Source organism: Dermacentor andersoni, chromosome 9 (genome assembly GCF_023375885.2).
Source record: "Dermacentor andersoni chromosome 9, qqDerAnde1_hic_scaffold, whole genome shotgun sequence".
NCBI lineage: Eukaryota > Metazoa > Arthropoda > Arachnida > Ixodida > Ixodidae > Dermacentor > Dermacentor andersoni.
The window spans coordinates 85,773,367-85,787,995 of record NC_092822.1 but is presented as its reverse complement, the minus strand read 5'-3'; the positions used below and the strand labels follow the sequence as shown (position 1 = coordinate 85,787,995).

Below are 14,629 nucleotides of genomic sequence, written 5' to 3'. Positions count from 1 at the left end.
GAACTGATGCGGCGCGGCAATTTCCATGACTTGCTCGCGACATCGCACTTCTGCGATGGAGTTAACCGGATTTCACCAACCCACCCTCGCGCTCTGTCGACCCTAACTTGCGACTTCGCCTGTCAGCTGGCCTTTCCCGCCGCGAAACAACTTTACCGTGTCGCATGTGGTTGTGCGTCGCATTTACCAATTCCCATTCATTCCGGTTAAGAATGGCCAACAGTGCAGTGTGCAATTTGTGCGGGTGCGATGAGACTCTAGGAAACCTTCTGTGTCACTACCCATCCTCTGGCAGTCAACGACGTAGTCTGCAAGCTAAATTTAACCTGCTAAACTTTAGAAAAGCTCTCGGCCGAAAAGACCCTTGGACCATAACCTATGCATTATTTCATGCAAAATGTCACAAAATCTCTTCTGCATTTCGTCAAGGATACTGGATTGTGTGAACGCTTGTGACTGTGGATATTCCTCTGCGACTGACTGTGGATGACTGCCTATTACTTTTCTTTTCTCTCCTTATCTATTCTTCTCCTTTCTCCCTCTATAAGCCTAGGGAAGCCAACCGGCACGGCCTTGTTTAACCTCCCTACCTTTCCGTCTTTGTTTCTCTCTCTCGCTGTTTCTGATACTGGGTGGGCGGAATATTTCTGGTTGATGTGCTTTAAACAAACAAGCCTAGTGCGTCTCCTTACAGTCCATGTTTGGTAATGTTTAAGCATCTATAGATGTGTCTTCATGGTTCGTGTCATGCCTGACGGTGGCTGTATGTCAGTCATATGTAATGGTGCAGTGTGTATTACGACTAATATGGCATGGCTCAATGGTATTTATCCAGTTCTAAAGTAATCAGTGCTATTTAAACGCTGTTGTGGCTCACCGGTTGCGTGGATCTGCTGCCGAGCTGAATGCCGTGGGTTCGCCTATTGGCCACGGCACGCCAAATGATGCGAAACGCAAAAAACGTTGGTATGCCGTGCTTTGAATGCAAGTTAAAGAAACCAAAGTAGTCGAAATTATTACGGAGCGTCTCACTATACTGTCTGTCATACTGCGGCTTTGAGACTTAAAATGCCAGAACATAACTTTTTTTTTTCTACTTCGCCAGTTTTACCCTCATTGTTGCACATCTAAGCAGTGTTCCAGTACACCACATTATAAAGTGTTTTCTTAGTTTTTCGAGTCAACTTATTGGAGCAAAAGGCAAATTGAAGATGCGCGCCAGACAGGTGCCCATACACAGCCCACTCTTTTCTTTTCGATGAGACTACACGGAGCACGGTAAGCGCATATGAAAGATACGTTCATTTCACGATCTTATTAGACAGAACAGGATGATCATTCGACCTTTTTAATCTACGAACGTAGTAAAATGTAGTAGGAGAATTTAGTACAAATGCAGTAAATTGTGAGGTAGACACACAAAATGCGGAAATGCCCGTTGCATTTCCTAGTATATATCCATGCTCTACCACGAGGCCTGTTCGTCTCCGATGGAATATGTAACATACTGCCCTGCACTTACATAAGTTAGTGACGCTAGAAGTACGCGCAACAACTACTTCCAGCCAACCCTGATGGTGGACATAACTTTAGCAAAAGCGCACAGCCCCCTGCGTGGCATGTACAACCGAGAGCCACGACATATCCAGTTTATTACAAAGAGCTTACCCCGCAAAGCAAGCAGATAGCAATACCGAAACACGCACAATGTATTCATTGAACAAAATTGTGCCCGCGAAAGAAATTCATACATCTCGGCAGTCGCAGCGGGGATACTGACAGCGTCGTTGGTGGTATAGCCTGATCTATATAGATATGTTCCTACCTACCAGACACTTAACTACTTCAATTACCACGCTACTGTCCGCGTTAGCTTCTTGATCAGCCAAATGAAGAAATAGAAAGCCCAAACGCGAGCTTTATTTTTCGAAAAAATTAATTATATTGTTCCTCTCACCGCTGAAGATCCATAATGTGCTTGCGACGACTCCACTACGTCTAGGAATTGCAGCCATCGCTACATAATAGCACTTACTGTCATTATAAGACAAATATAAAACGCAAACAAACACGTATAGTAAAAGTTGACACCGTAATTGCGGTGGGATGCGCTCTTTTTCGATAACTAAGAAAAGTCACGCCAAAGACAAAACAGATAAATCAACACCGATCTCTACAGTAGAGGCCAGTGATAACCCAGACAGCGCCCGTCTAAAGTGAAAGATCAGCAGGCAATACAAAACAAAGTAAACATGATGCTGTACGCTAATACAATACGAGCCAGATGTTTGTCGTATTACCGTTGACAAAGCTTTTGACTCTTTCGATATTTTCGCAGTCGACAGCGTCATCGGCGCCCGCAGAAGGGAAGTGTTGAGGATGAAAGCTTCGCAGTGGAGACCCTTCCTGCGGCACCTCGCCTACAGCCTTCACGAAAACCCGAAAGTAAACGCCACTTGCCTCGAAAACATGCGGCTGTTTCTCAATGCCATGATGCTCCAAGATGATGCCGGACTGGAGCGTAAGCTTTCTTGAAGGCAATGGCTTCCTTGGAGAGTTATCGTCATTTTTTCGTATTGAACGTGTCTGTTTCTAACCCATTTTTCTAGCCTCTTTCGTGGGCCGATCACAAAATTAGCGCAGTATAAAGTTGGGACAAAACTGATGATGGTGATGGGATGATGATGAACCATGTCATTCGCTCTAAGAGCCGCGCTGGTGATGTCAACGATGATTCGACGATGAGTTGGTAAAATGCATGCGAGCATAGGCTTTCTGCGGTGTTTGTGTCGTTTTCACAAGTGAATGTTTGTGCTACTCAATATCCAATTCCTGTTTGCTTGTCGGGAAAACTGCAATCCCGTATCAAGAAACAATCCCAACGATATACGTATAGAACACTTGGTTTAAACCCGAAATCCATCCGATGATAAGCGGCAAATACCTCTTAGCGCAACTGCCATCCAGGGTGAGTTCTTGGCAGCTTGGTACTTGGGCCCTGTACCGCCGAACGTCATTCAACTTGCAAGTTGAGCGTTGACGTTTTAATGCAAAACCATTAAATGCCCGATTACGCGAAAATCTGGCGTCGTCATCGACGGCGTCACCGAGTGATGGTACCAAAATGGCCGACGGCGCAGAGTAAAAACGCGAAAAAAATGCTCCGATGTACGTCAAAATTCTCAGGGGTGTTCCAGCTAACAAAGCAAATATTTGACTTTGGAAACGAATTTCTGTACATTTCGGTCTGGGTGGAAGTCGAACCCGGGCCTCCGGGATGCGAGACAACCACGCTTCCCCGACGACCCGGAGGCATCGCGGTTCTGGATGACTAAAGGTGTGGCCTAGTACGCGCGTCATTATGCACGTGATGGCGCAGCCAATATAGAGGAGGCGGCGCGGCGTCATCAATGCATACCATGAGCGACATGTCGCCAAAAGGGAGCATAATGCTTTCCCATTTGGACACGCAAGCAGGCGTAAGTGTCACTGCCGAATTTTATTTGTTATTGACAAGCGAGCAGCTTTCGGAGCTTTTAACATTATATGTCAGTCACCGCAGCATTGGCCAACTTTTCATAGAGATTCGTTAAGTTCCACATGTCTAGAGTTCATTTTCCTTCGGCAAACTGAATGCATTCGTGTACGAACACTCAATTGCTAAGGTGCGTGCGATTTTTTTGCCATTTGTGTGTAATAGAAAGGTAACAGGAGCAAAACGTAACTGTGCTGTGCGTCAAAAAGACAAAGGCAACTACGTCTGATATCTGGTCACTGTATTGCACATGTAGTGGTCTGACAGATACATTATACCCAATTTTGTTTCACATTATTTTATTTCATATTTCCCATACCATACCAGTCAAGATGATGACAGACCGAACCGTTGACTATCATCAGCTTTAGTGTGTGTGCGTGTGCGTGCGTATGCGTATGCGTGTGCGCGTGCGCGTGTGTTACTCATAGATGGTGCCGATCTTGCCTAATGTGAGGGGCGGTCGCCCTAAGGCGAATGAGATGGTACTCGGCAGCAGCTAAAAAGTCTGGTCAACCATATCCGCTACACTAAGTGCCTGAGTATTATTTCGGCAGCAGTAATTAATCGTCGACAACGGACTAGTACCCTGCGTTTCTTGAGATCACACGCTGCCTATCAGTATGGAAGCCAATGCCACTACGAGGAGCTTATAGGTTATTTTCGATTTATTAGGGCCCACAAAGTTTTCAAACTTCTTCATTACCTCTATTGGCTACTATACTTTATTCTTGTAAAAGTAAAATTCAAAAATGTCCGATGACTATGTCGCCCCCCCTTTAAATTTCTTGCTCACATTCGCGCACAATCTTTTTTTCCCGGGCCTTCAGTCCTAAGAATAGCGCCTGGAGCTCCTTAGATTCGAAAAACATGTGGTTGCGTTCTGCTTCAAAATGCAGTGCTTGACTCTCTGGGAACCTTACCCAGCGGTATACTACGAGGATCGTTGACAGATGAAGGGTCGTATGAAGGGTGCTTTTCAGCCAACGTCACGGATAAAAATGGAAACTTCGTTGCGAGGAAGTTCTGCGACGTCGTTGTCTATCATCGAGCTGCAATTCTCAATTTCCCAGTTCTTCAAAACCAGGTGATGCCAACAATGATGTTCTTCCTTAAGACACATAAAATCAGATTGATGTCGCCCATCAAACTTAAAACCGTGGATGACGTTAAAATTTGGCAGCCTGCTCTGGGCTGCAGATGTTCATTTCCTCACCTGTGAAAGTCAATGTACTCCTCTTTTTCATGAGAACATAACTTGGCAGGACTTGCATCCTGGGCTACAGGCTGTAAAGAAACAGCTTGACGGTGCCCACGACATAAAATACAAGGCAACATGTGACAGGCACATTAACCACACTAATCACACATTTTTCATCCAGAAAATAAACTATCTGCACAGTAGTAGCCAGTATGTTATACCATTGTTAAAATTTATTTCTTCGACTTACGTACGAAACAGAAAAGCAAGCATAGAATAAATTTATGTGATGATAAAATGAACAGGAACTGCAATTCATGAAATTACATAACGTTTGTATTTGGGCCTGTGGTGCAAGTACCAGCCTTGTTCAATCAACTTTGCAGGCATGCCTAAACATTGCGGACAAATCCTTAAAGAGGAATGAAACTGTCTTAGAGTAAGACGGCTGTGTTGCTTTTCACCAGAGGATATCTAAAGGATTTTAGCGGTGCCTGAGGGACAAGCTTTAGACATAGTGAAACAACACTAATTTCTGGGGGCTATACTAGACAGGCAACTTTCTTGGAATTCTCACATTAAAGCCCTCCCGGAACAAAAACTCAATAATGAATGTTTTTTGCCGCGTAGCAGGCACAACATGGTGGGGATTGGTTTCATCCTTACTAAAGGTACACAACGCGCTTATAAAGCAAAATACAGCACATTCTTCACCTGTTCTGCATGGAATCTGCGGTTCATCTGAAAAGTGACTCCAACGATTAATAGCTATGAGCCTTAGAGTATGCTTAGGCGTTACTCGAGCAACCTTAAGTTCCTTAGTAATTGCTGAGCCGCGTTATCCTCCATTTCCTACTATGAGGACGGTTGATACCTGTCGGCACTACTTTCACGTTTCAGCGCAGTACAAAAGACACCCACTAGCAAGTGCACTAATTCAGAGAGACAGGGCGAACATGAATTCGGTTATTCAGGGGCACAAACATCTATTACCACATCACGACTTTTGGTCTTCGGATATCTCCTACCCTCGATGGTGACTCGTCGCTCGGAAATGTAACTCTAGGTTAAAGGAATTATTCACAAGCGAGGTATGCCTATGCTAGCAACAAAACAACTAGCTTTATACGAGATATACTTTGGAAGATGTGGCTATATTCAAGCGTATACAAATAGTTCGTGCCAAATAATTCTTCTACAGCTGCCTTTGTCATTTCAGAATAGAACCAAATACAGACATTTGTTAACACAAACACATATTGTTTGTGTTACGATATATAAATTCAGTGCAAAAATGGGAACAGCAGGTAATCCTTTGTGACTCGCAGGCAGCTTTCTTTTCACTTCGTGGTGACGTCAGCAATACGCAAAACATAGCGTTAGTTTACGAGACACTAAAGGAGCTCACAAAAGCAAGTGCAGAAAATCGCACAATAATCTTCCTATGCTTGCCTGGCCTCTGCAGTATTCCTGGGAATGTTACAGCAGACAAGGCACAACGACAAGTGCATGTTAATAACGTCACATATGGCCGCTCTCAAAGGCACTCAAATTACGGCACATACTAAGACAGATCTCAGCCCGTGGTTGCATAACAACATGGTTTGATCAGAACACAAAATCTTCAGATTTATTTCGCACTGACCATTCGCTTCAATTTGAAATTGCCTCTACATGAGATACAACCATAGCCTTTGAAATGCTCATTCCCCATGTGAGGCTAGGTACCGCATACACAAAACACTTTCACAGCGAAGCTGTTAAGGGCTAGTTCCCCCAGGATCGTGTCCGTATGCAGACACAAAATCCCGAAGATAGTGCAATGTCAGGTCGACCCGCGGCGGAGGTGAAGCAGGCGTTAAGCACTGCCCATACATGGGCCAATCCCGAAGATAGTGCAATGCCGCGCCGCCAACCCGCGGAGGAGGCGCAGTTCGTCATTCAGTGGCCCAGATACACAGCTTCGCTGGTCATTCTTCTTCACAGAGTGGAAGGGCAGTGAGTTTTCTACATAAAATTTCAATACCTGATGGTCCGGAATGCGCTTGTGGCCACGGGGATGAGGATGTACAGCCTGTTCTGGTAGAATGTCCGCAACGCGGCACAAACAGACAACGCTTGCTACGTGATTTTATTACGGAGGTCTTAGACCCTTGGCCAACGTACTCATTGCAAAATTGCAAAGACGAGCGTTACTGGCCCTTCAAAGATTTCTAGAAGCGAGCAATATCGTCGGATACTATTGAGTAGGGTCTATGGGGTTCTTTCTTTTCTTTTTTTTTTTTGGACCCGACTTTGCCCAGCTCAATGCCTGGTTTTATGTACCTTCGTATGAATCTAATCCGTGCTTTGTTATGTGCCCTGATTTAAGCCTAGTTATGTGACCGGACTTTGTGTTGCTGTGTGCATTATTGCACTTACGTGACTGGAGTTCGTGTTATTGAAAATTTCATAATATCTTATTATTATTTCTTTTTTAAGTCTTTATATGAAAAGGAGTAGCCGGTGCCAATTAAAGGCGACATCATCATAACGAAACAGTAGTATTACATACAATAGATACGTGTCATTTTTATACTCTAAAAGGTAACAACACATCAAATACGTAAAAAAATTAGAAACATACTTCAATTGTAATAAAAATGCACTTTACAAAATGGCTACAGAAAAGTTTCAACATAATTGATTTACTGTATTTAGTAGCTTTTAAAATAGTGAAAAATATAATTCACAACAGTTCGCGTCTGGCTCGCAAGAAACCCTTGAAACGAACCGTGCACTATTAGCATGTGCCCCTCTTATTTGCAAATGCTTAAAACTCACTTTTATATACGAATTAAAGATGCACATAGAAATAAATGCAGAAAATTGAATTGAAACTTAACTGATCCACAGCATGCCTTCACAAGTGAAAGTCATGTTCCTCATTTTATCGCAAAAGGACATCCTGCCAATCTTCAATTACAATTGCAAGAAGGCGGCATATTTAGCAACAACAATGGCATTTTTATGAGTATATGCTAATGAAGGTCAGTTCTGTGTCTTACGAGGAGTACGTTCACCCAGCTAGGAAACACGAAAGCTTCCAGCTAGGATTGTATTCTTCGCAGCTTTCAATGCTGCGACGTCATGACCCATGCCATGTTTACTACCTTCACATTGCAGCAAACCCCAGCAAAGATCTTCGTCTTCACGCAGTCCTTGGTTAAAATAGGTGTATGCATTCCGTCTTCATGCACTGACGAAAACTTCGCAGTCATAGTAAATGATGGTGAGTGGCTCTTGATTGCTGTCGCGAGCACTTCTGAGCATATTCCTCGTGAAGCTCAAAACCGCAAAACGCAATGCCACTATAAAAAAAAAAAAAGGTGGGATATCGTGAGCACAAAGTAACAATTACAGTCGATCTTGCTGACATATATAGATCTTCTTTGTGCACCTTTTTGTTGTTGAATATAGACAGAAACGAAGATGCAGCAGTCATTGTGGAACGCTCCGAATCCAAAGATAAACGAACGCAAGATATTGATTCTGCACGGCCAAGAAATACGGCAAGTCAGCCGTCTACCAGTATAAGCAAGCTAGCCTGTAAATATACTAACGAGTGAACACGCGCACAACCTAATTGCAGCTTAGCTATCTTTACTTTAGCAAAGTTAATCACCAGGACGCTAACCCTGAAGGCCTGCCCCTGAATATTGTTCAAAGCACAGCCTCCCATATACTTTCTGCGGCTGCTGGGTAAGTGGCTTCCCATTCTATTCCGCAGTTGTGACTACTCGAAAAGCGAGCTGCCAGGTGACACTTACTGATGCGGTTCAAGAACATCTAATTCAACGGACCATGCCTTACTGTATGTTGCCACATAAAAGTTTTCGAAACCGTGTAGATATAGCAGAAAATTTCCAGAGGAAGATAACTACTGCGTAGCACGTGTTAATGGTAAAGAAAACACTGAACATGTTCTGTTCTGGTACTGAGGGCATGAGTGGCAGACATACACATACCATCACGCGTATCTATATATCGTCCTGTCCATAGCACGCTGTCTTGTTTTAATAAATCATATACCAACATCAGTACAGATAGTCATACACAAGTATCTTTAGTTTCTTTGTTCCATGTAGTTTAATAAGCAATACCAAAGTACGGTTCACTGCTTTTAGACTTCATGAAGCTTCACCTAGCAGATATCTGATGAAGTCTACGTTGTCTTCATTATGAATACCAGGTCGGTACAAATATATATATATATATACATATATATATATATATTGTTACGTGCTAGTGACGGTTGAGGACACAGCAAGAAAACTGTGAATTGCGAAACTGACTTTATTGGGCGAACCTGTTCCCAGAAAACCAGGCTACACTCAATGCTCAACGAAAACGGCGAACACAGTCGGTGATCGTCGAAAATCTGATCGGCGGGTCAAGCGCGTCGGCTTTTAGACTTCAGTTGTCGAATGTTCCAGAGTAATCACTGGGACCCGCATGCCTTCCACAGTTCTACATTATTCGCGTCGCGCACACATGCAATCAGATTACACAAGGTTCGGTCACAGACAGCGGATGGAAGCATCGATTACATTCCAGAAATTTTCGATATATGCAGGCGCTGCCTGCGCTGTGCGATAACATTTCTTAGTCGGTGAAAGGTGTCGCCCGATAAAGACAAACAAGTACACGTGTCAATATATATATATATATATATATATATATATATATATATATATAAACGAGAAGAGAGCGGGTTAACCGAGGGTCCGCATTTGGTCATTTGGTGTGTGGGTTCGGTTCCCACCTGCGGCAAGTCGTTTCTTCATCCACTTTATTTTCCATTATTTATCGTCTCTTTATTTCAGGTTTTAAGCACAAGCAATTTCCCCTATGTTATCCTTGGTGTCAGTGTTTGTCAGTTTTTCATGATATGACTAATAAAAATCGGGACCCTCGGTTAACCCCCTCTCTTCTCGTTTATTACATAACGAGGATCTCGAATCCGGCAACATTGATGCCTTCAGGTAGCATGTGTGGGTTTATTGACCAGTTGCCTTCACCCAAAAAGATCACGTTCTCGTGACGCCTGCGGCAAAAAGGACGTTCCACGTCCGCCGCCAAGGTATGTGAGTGATGGCGTTGGCTAACACTCCCAGGGTTCTACTAGGACACATAAATACCCAAGAAAGTGGATGGGGAAACGACTTGCAAGCGACTTGCGAAGGCTGTAGGTTCGGTTCCCACCTGCGGCAAGTTGTTTTTTCATCCACTTTAATTTCCATTAATCTATCGTTTCTTTATTTCATTTATTAAGCACAAGTAATTTCCCCTATGTTGTCCTTGGTGTTAGTGTTTGTTAGCTTTTAATGATATGACTATATATATATATATATATATATATATGTATTAGTTTATTTATTGATTAGAAATTGCTTTAGCTGGCATTGCGATCTCACATCTCCCTAGAGCAGGACGGGTGACATGATATGAGCCGCCCCAGGTTCTCATCCTCAGCATGTTCACACTGATTCCTGTTCTGCACGCCTTAAAGCGAAGCTTTTTTGCAAATCTTTCCGTATGCGGCAGCACCAATGCGCCGATGCCTTGTCTCGAAATGAACTGCACCAGCACATCGCGAGCGCGAGCAGGCTTAAAAACATTAATTGGTTCTCGTAACTCGACGGAGCAACATCATTCTTTCGACTAGCACAATCGTTACCCGCACGTGGCCAGGACGTGACCGGGACCCACACGCACTTCCTTTACGACTGCTGCTGAATTGCTGTTGTCTTGCCGAATAGCTCACACCTAAAGAAACTGGTTTGACATGCCTGATGGTGGGATTTCACCTCTGTTGACCAGCCCCGCCGCCCGAAGGTCCAACCTAAGCCACTATGCCACTATCGCACGCATACTTCTATCGTTGCCCACGCCAACTACATTTTTGAGATGATCGCCACGCGTGTTGCGTGTTGCAGCACTTATGCACCCCTCACCGGTTTCCTTTACGCCAAAGAAACAAGGACAAAATGGGCAAATTTATAGCATTTGATTAACCAATTCCCGAAATCGCCGCTTCACATAGATTCAAGATATGCGTTTCATCTGCACAATTTCTTGTACATCAGTCACGCGCAGTAATCTCCATCAAGACCAGGTACCGATGCATCGTGTTCATGACTTAAGCTGTTAGGCACATGTTAGCGAAGGCGATGTTACATGCCTCTACTACGTGCATCTACATCATCTTCAACGCCGTTGTGATTTCTCCTGAACGAACCTCAACAGTTGTATGCACATTCGTTGCTTCAACGGGAAATGGATAAAGATGTTTTCTTGCTAAAATCCTAAAGTTCTGGCTAAACTTAAGTGCAACATGTTGTAGAGAATTGTGACACGACAGGATGTGACCTCAACCTTCTTACGCACGTGTCAGGCCGATATTTGCCACCTGGTGTTCATTTTTAAGGTTGCATTGGCTAAAGGCGACAAACAGCCTTCGGGCGACATATGGGGACGCCTTTTTCAGGTATTTATACCAATGCGCCGAGATGCTTCTGAACAGAAAGAACAAAAAAGTGATCTAGCAGAACTTCTCAACTTATAGTGGAGATTTCTTAGTGAAGTCGGCTTCTCTAAGGTGCCTCTTGTCTAGTTTCTCGTTTGAAGGCTTCATGAAGTCCTCAATACAAACAAGTCAGAGTACGTTGACTTGTACGGTAGTAAACCTTTCTTCTTCTGTTTTCAGATGCTGTTTTACAGGACTTGTGAATCTGATTTCATCACTAGTAAATTTCAAAAATCCCTACAATGTTGGTCGGTATCATGCGTTTAAGGAAATCTTTACTTCGTCCTAACTCCTGCACTTTTTTGATAAATTTCTTACGACGAAAGATTTACTTCAGAGAAAACAGCGTGATTTTAGATGATTTAGATAAGTTTCTCGCACTCTTCCCCCTTGGCGGCTAGCACTTTCACACGCTGTTTGCCGTCACCTTGGAATCAGCCAACACTAAGCAGTCCTTTATCATAGTAGTTAACGCTACGTTGTAGCTTTGCGACATTGTAGCGCCTTCATGGTCAGCGCTGAAGAGGTTTTAACGTATATTTGTTATAGAACAAATGCCATCCTCGTTGAAACACATATCACATGACCTAAAACATTATACGTACTATTAGTACAACAGCGAGTCGCAAATGATATCAAATTCCGCGTTTCACTCGCTTACGACCGTCCATGGACAACTCATAAACTCACGTTGAACAGCCGTAGTAGAACTCCTGCCGTCCCCGTCACGTGACCGTAGCACCTACCGTCGTGTTATCGCTGCTGCTGTCACATACATATCTGAACCTCCACAACCACGTTGGTCGACATGGGAAAGCTTTGTGCAACCCAAAACGATGTTCGAAGGTAGCTACTTCAAAATCATCCGCATAAACTTTATTCCTACGTTTGATTTGCATTGTCCTTATTTTTTATCATATTACGTTCGGAGGTTCTCGCATGTAGTGGTCGTGTACAAAACAACGAATTTTTTTTTCAAAAATTAGGTATATATTGCATACTTTGGCATTTTTCTCTTTAAGTAGCTTCTGGGCCCTATCAATTAAAAGTTGCTTAAAAATGTATCAGTGTGTCCCATATTATCGCGCGTATTGATTAATGCAGTAGCCTGTGATAAAAAAAATGTGCTGGTAAGTTTAGGTTGCGTGTTTTTAGATTAGTTAAGCTGATGTTTAATATTTCTGTAAGACCTGCTTTGTCGTGCGTATCTTTGCGAAAGTGTCCGGCAAAAGTATGTATGTATGCAGCTGTGAGCTCCAGCACTCCGACATTTCATCTCATATTTATATTGGCGTATTTGCCTGAGTAAGAACTCATTCTGTAATGTCAACGTAATGAACAGACGAAGCAACAAGTGAGCAATTCTCTATTGAAAATAGACTTCTTCTGTACTTGTTTTCGGCAACTAAATACTGGCACCGCATGATAGTTGTACCACGCGTGGACGCATGTAACGTGCCAAAGTAAGAATGTTGCATACAGCCCCTCATGAAGCGCCAAAGGTAGTGGCCTACTTGAGCAGGCCTGCGAAGTTGTTTAACGGACGGGATAATGTGAGCCACAAATGTGACTATGCCGTCCTTGTCGCGTTTCAGCGCTTTCAAAGTGGAACCTCGCCAGTGTCGTTGCACTCTGTGACTACAACGAACCACCGGAGGAGACGCCTGTGCTAATTATGTGAGTAGCCTGGGGTGATTTTTCCCGCTTCATTCAAACCGATACCAAACGTGCCCGAGCTCCGTTTCGCAAAACATTCGGCGCCAACTACGTGATTACTAGTACCAAATTCTACAATTCGTTTTTATAGAAATTTTTGTTCAAAGGAGTGTCTGCTTAAATAACCGTTCGACGTATCCCCGTAGGCGTCGCAATATCATGTACACCGTGTTGATTCCTTTATTGCTGCAGCTGGAAATATATAAAACAGAGTGATCAGGCATCTTTCCCTCCACAGCTACGAGTATGCTAGATGACAGTATTGGCCAACGCAAAAGCCGTTGCTTCAGAATACATCTCCTTACTCTACTATATAAAAGGAGGTGGACTGCTACTCTGCCCAAATCTTCCCAGCTCTACCTATCACTGCCCAGCTCTGCATTCTTGAAATCGCACGTTGATACAGCTGGTGCAAGGGCTTCATTATCAGCTTTGCAGGATAAGAACAATTCATCCGCAATTTGTCATGGCTAGAGCACGCGAGAAGCCATGATGCATCTAGTAATTCTATGATTCCAGTAAATTGTAGCCCGCCCTGCAATTTAAAGTGGCGCCAATAAGATACCAAGCAGCTATGAGGCAACTGCCCCGCGATACCCGCCCTTGTTCATCGTCGTGCGTAATAACCCCTGAAAGTCGGCACGTCACAAGCAGTGTCAATCAGTTATACACAACAAGACTATTTTTCTTTGGTCTTACGACAGTAAAGGCAAGCCCCTAAACTCGCGCCTGTCGATTTCGTACCAGAATACCCACTCAAAAGTAAAATACACTAGAGAAGCGCGTCCACCTTGAGGGTTCTTGCCATCTCTGAGGCCAAGCGTCGCGTCGCTGCTCCATCGTTGTCGGTGAAATCGCCGCTGTAGCAGGCACGCATGAATCAGTGACCACCTCCGATTTCGCAGTTCCAACAATCGGCTTTTAAACGTTTGTCAAACATGTAATTGGACGGACTTCATTTCAACGAACAGGCTGTCGGCCATAATAACCCAATTTAGGACGCCCGTCGCCAGCATGAAGTTATCACAAAACTATTGTTTTTTTTCTGAAATCCCCTATCAAATGACGAGTCGACCCAGATGAAGTTGGCACCAGTATTACCACCGAAATTTCCAATTACCCGGACGCTCCAGGATTCAGAATCGGCTATCGCGCAAGTGGGATGCTGTCCTACTTTCTGCCCCCGCGCGTGAACGCCCCTACACCTCCCGCGTCCTCCTTCACAGCACATTTTCCTGTGGCCCATCCTCTACACTCTACGCTGGCCGCTTCTCCTAGACTGGCATGTAACCGCCACGTACCACATAGTTTTGACTGATAATATCGCGGCTGGAAACATTAAAAGGCAAAACAGGTATCGCAGTGCATCCTTTAGTCATCTCCGACAGTTCGTATAATTTGATGTTCAACGTAAAGCTTTGCATAACGAGCTTCATGAGGGGACAAGCTGTCATCCACGCGACTGTAGCGCGAAGCTAAAAAAGTAAATGTTCAATCTGAATAAGCTTCATCCACGTTGCGAGTTTCCTCAGAGCAGGCTTGCCAAATAAGAGGCTTCTTCATTTGAGGGTATCTATGGCCACAAATAAACACATGCCGAGGAGGACAA

At 43.9% G+C, this 14,629-nt stretch overlaps 1 protein-coding gene across 1 annotated transcript in view; it reads left to right on the top strand.

Moving 5' to 3' along the window:
- The first annotated feature begins 2,344 nt into the window (after positions 1–2,344).
- The window catches only part of LOC126528346 (nose resistant to fluoxetine protein 6-like), a 32,245-nt gene continuing 19,960 nt past the window's right edge, over positions 2,345–14,629 (top strand). The window contains exons 1-4 of the mRNA XM_055069279.1: positions 2,345–2,521; positions 4,435–4,622; positions 7,902–8,007; positions 12,900–12,981. Of these exons, the coding sequence (XP_054925254.1) occupies positions 2,380–2,521; positions 4,435–4,622; positions 7,902–8,007; positions 12,900–12,981 (518 nt within the window). The 5' untranslated portion in view covers positions 2,345–2,379. The remainder of the gene's footprint in view (positions 2,522–4,434; positions 4,623–7,901; positions 8,008–12,899; positions 12,982–14,629) is intronic.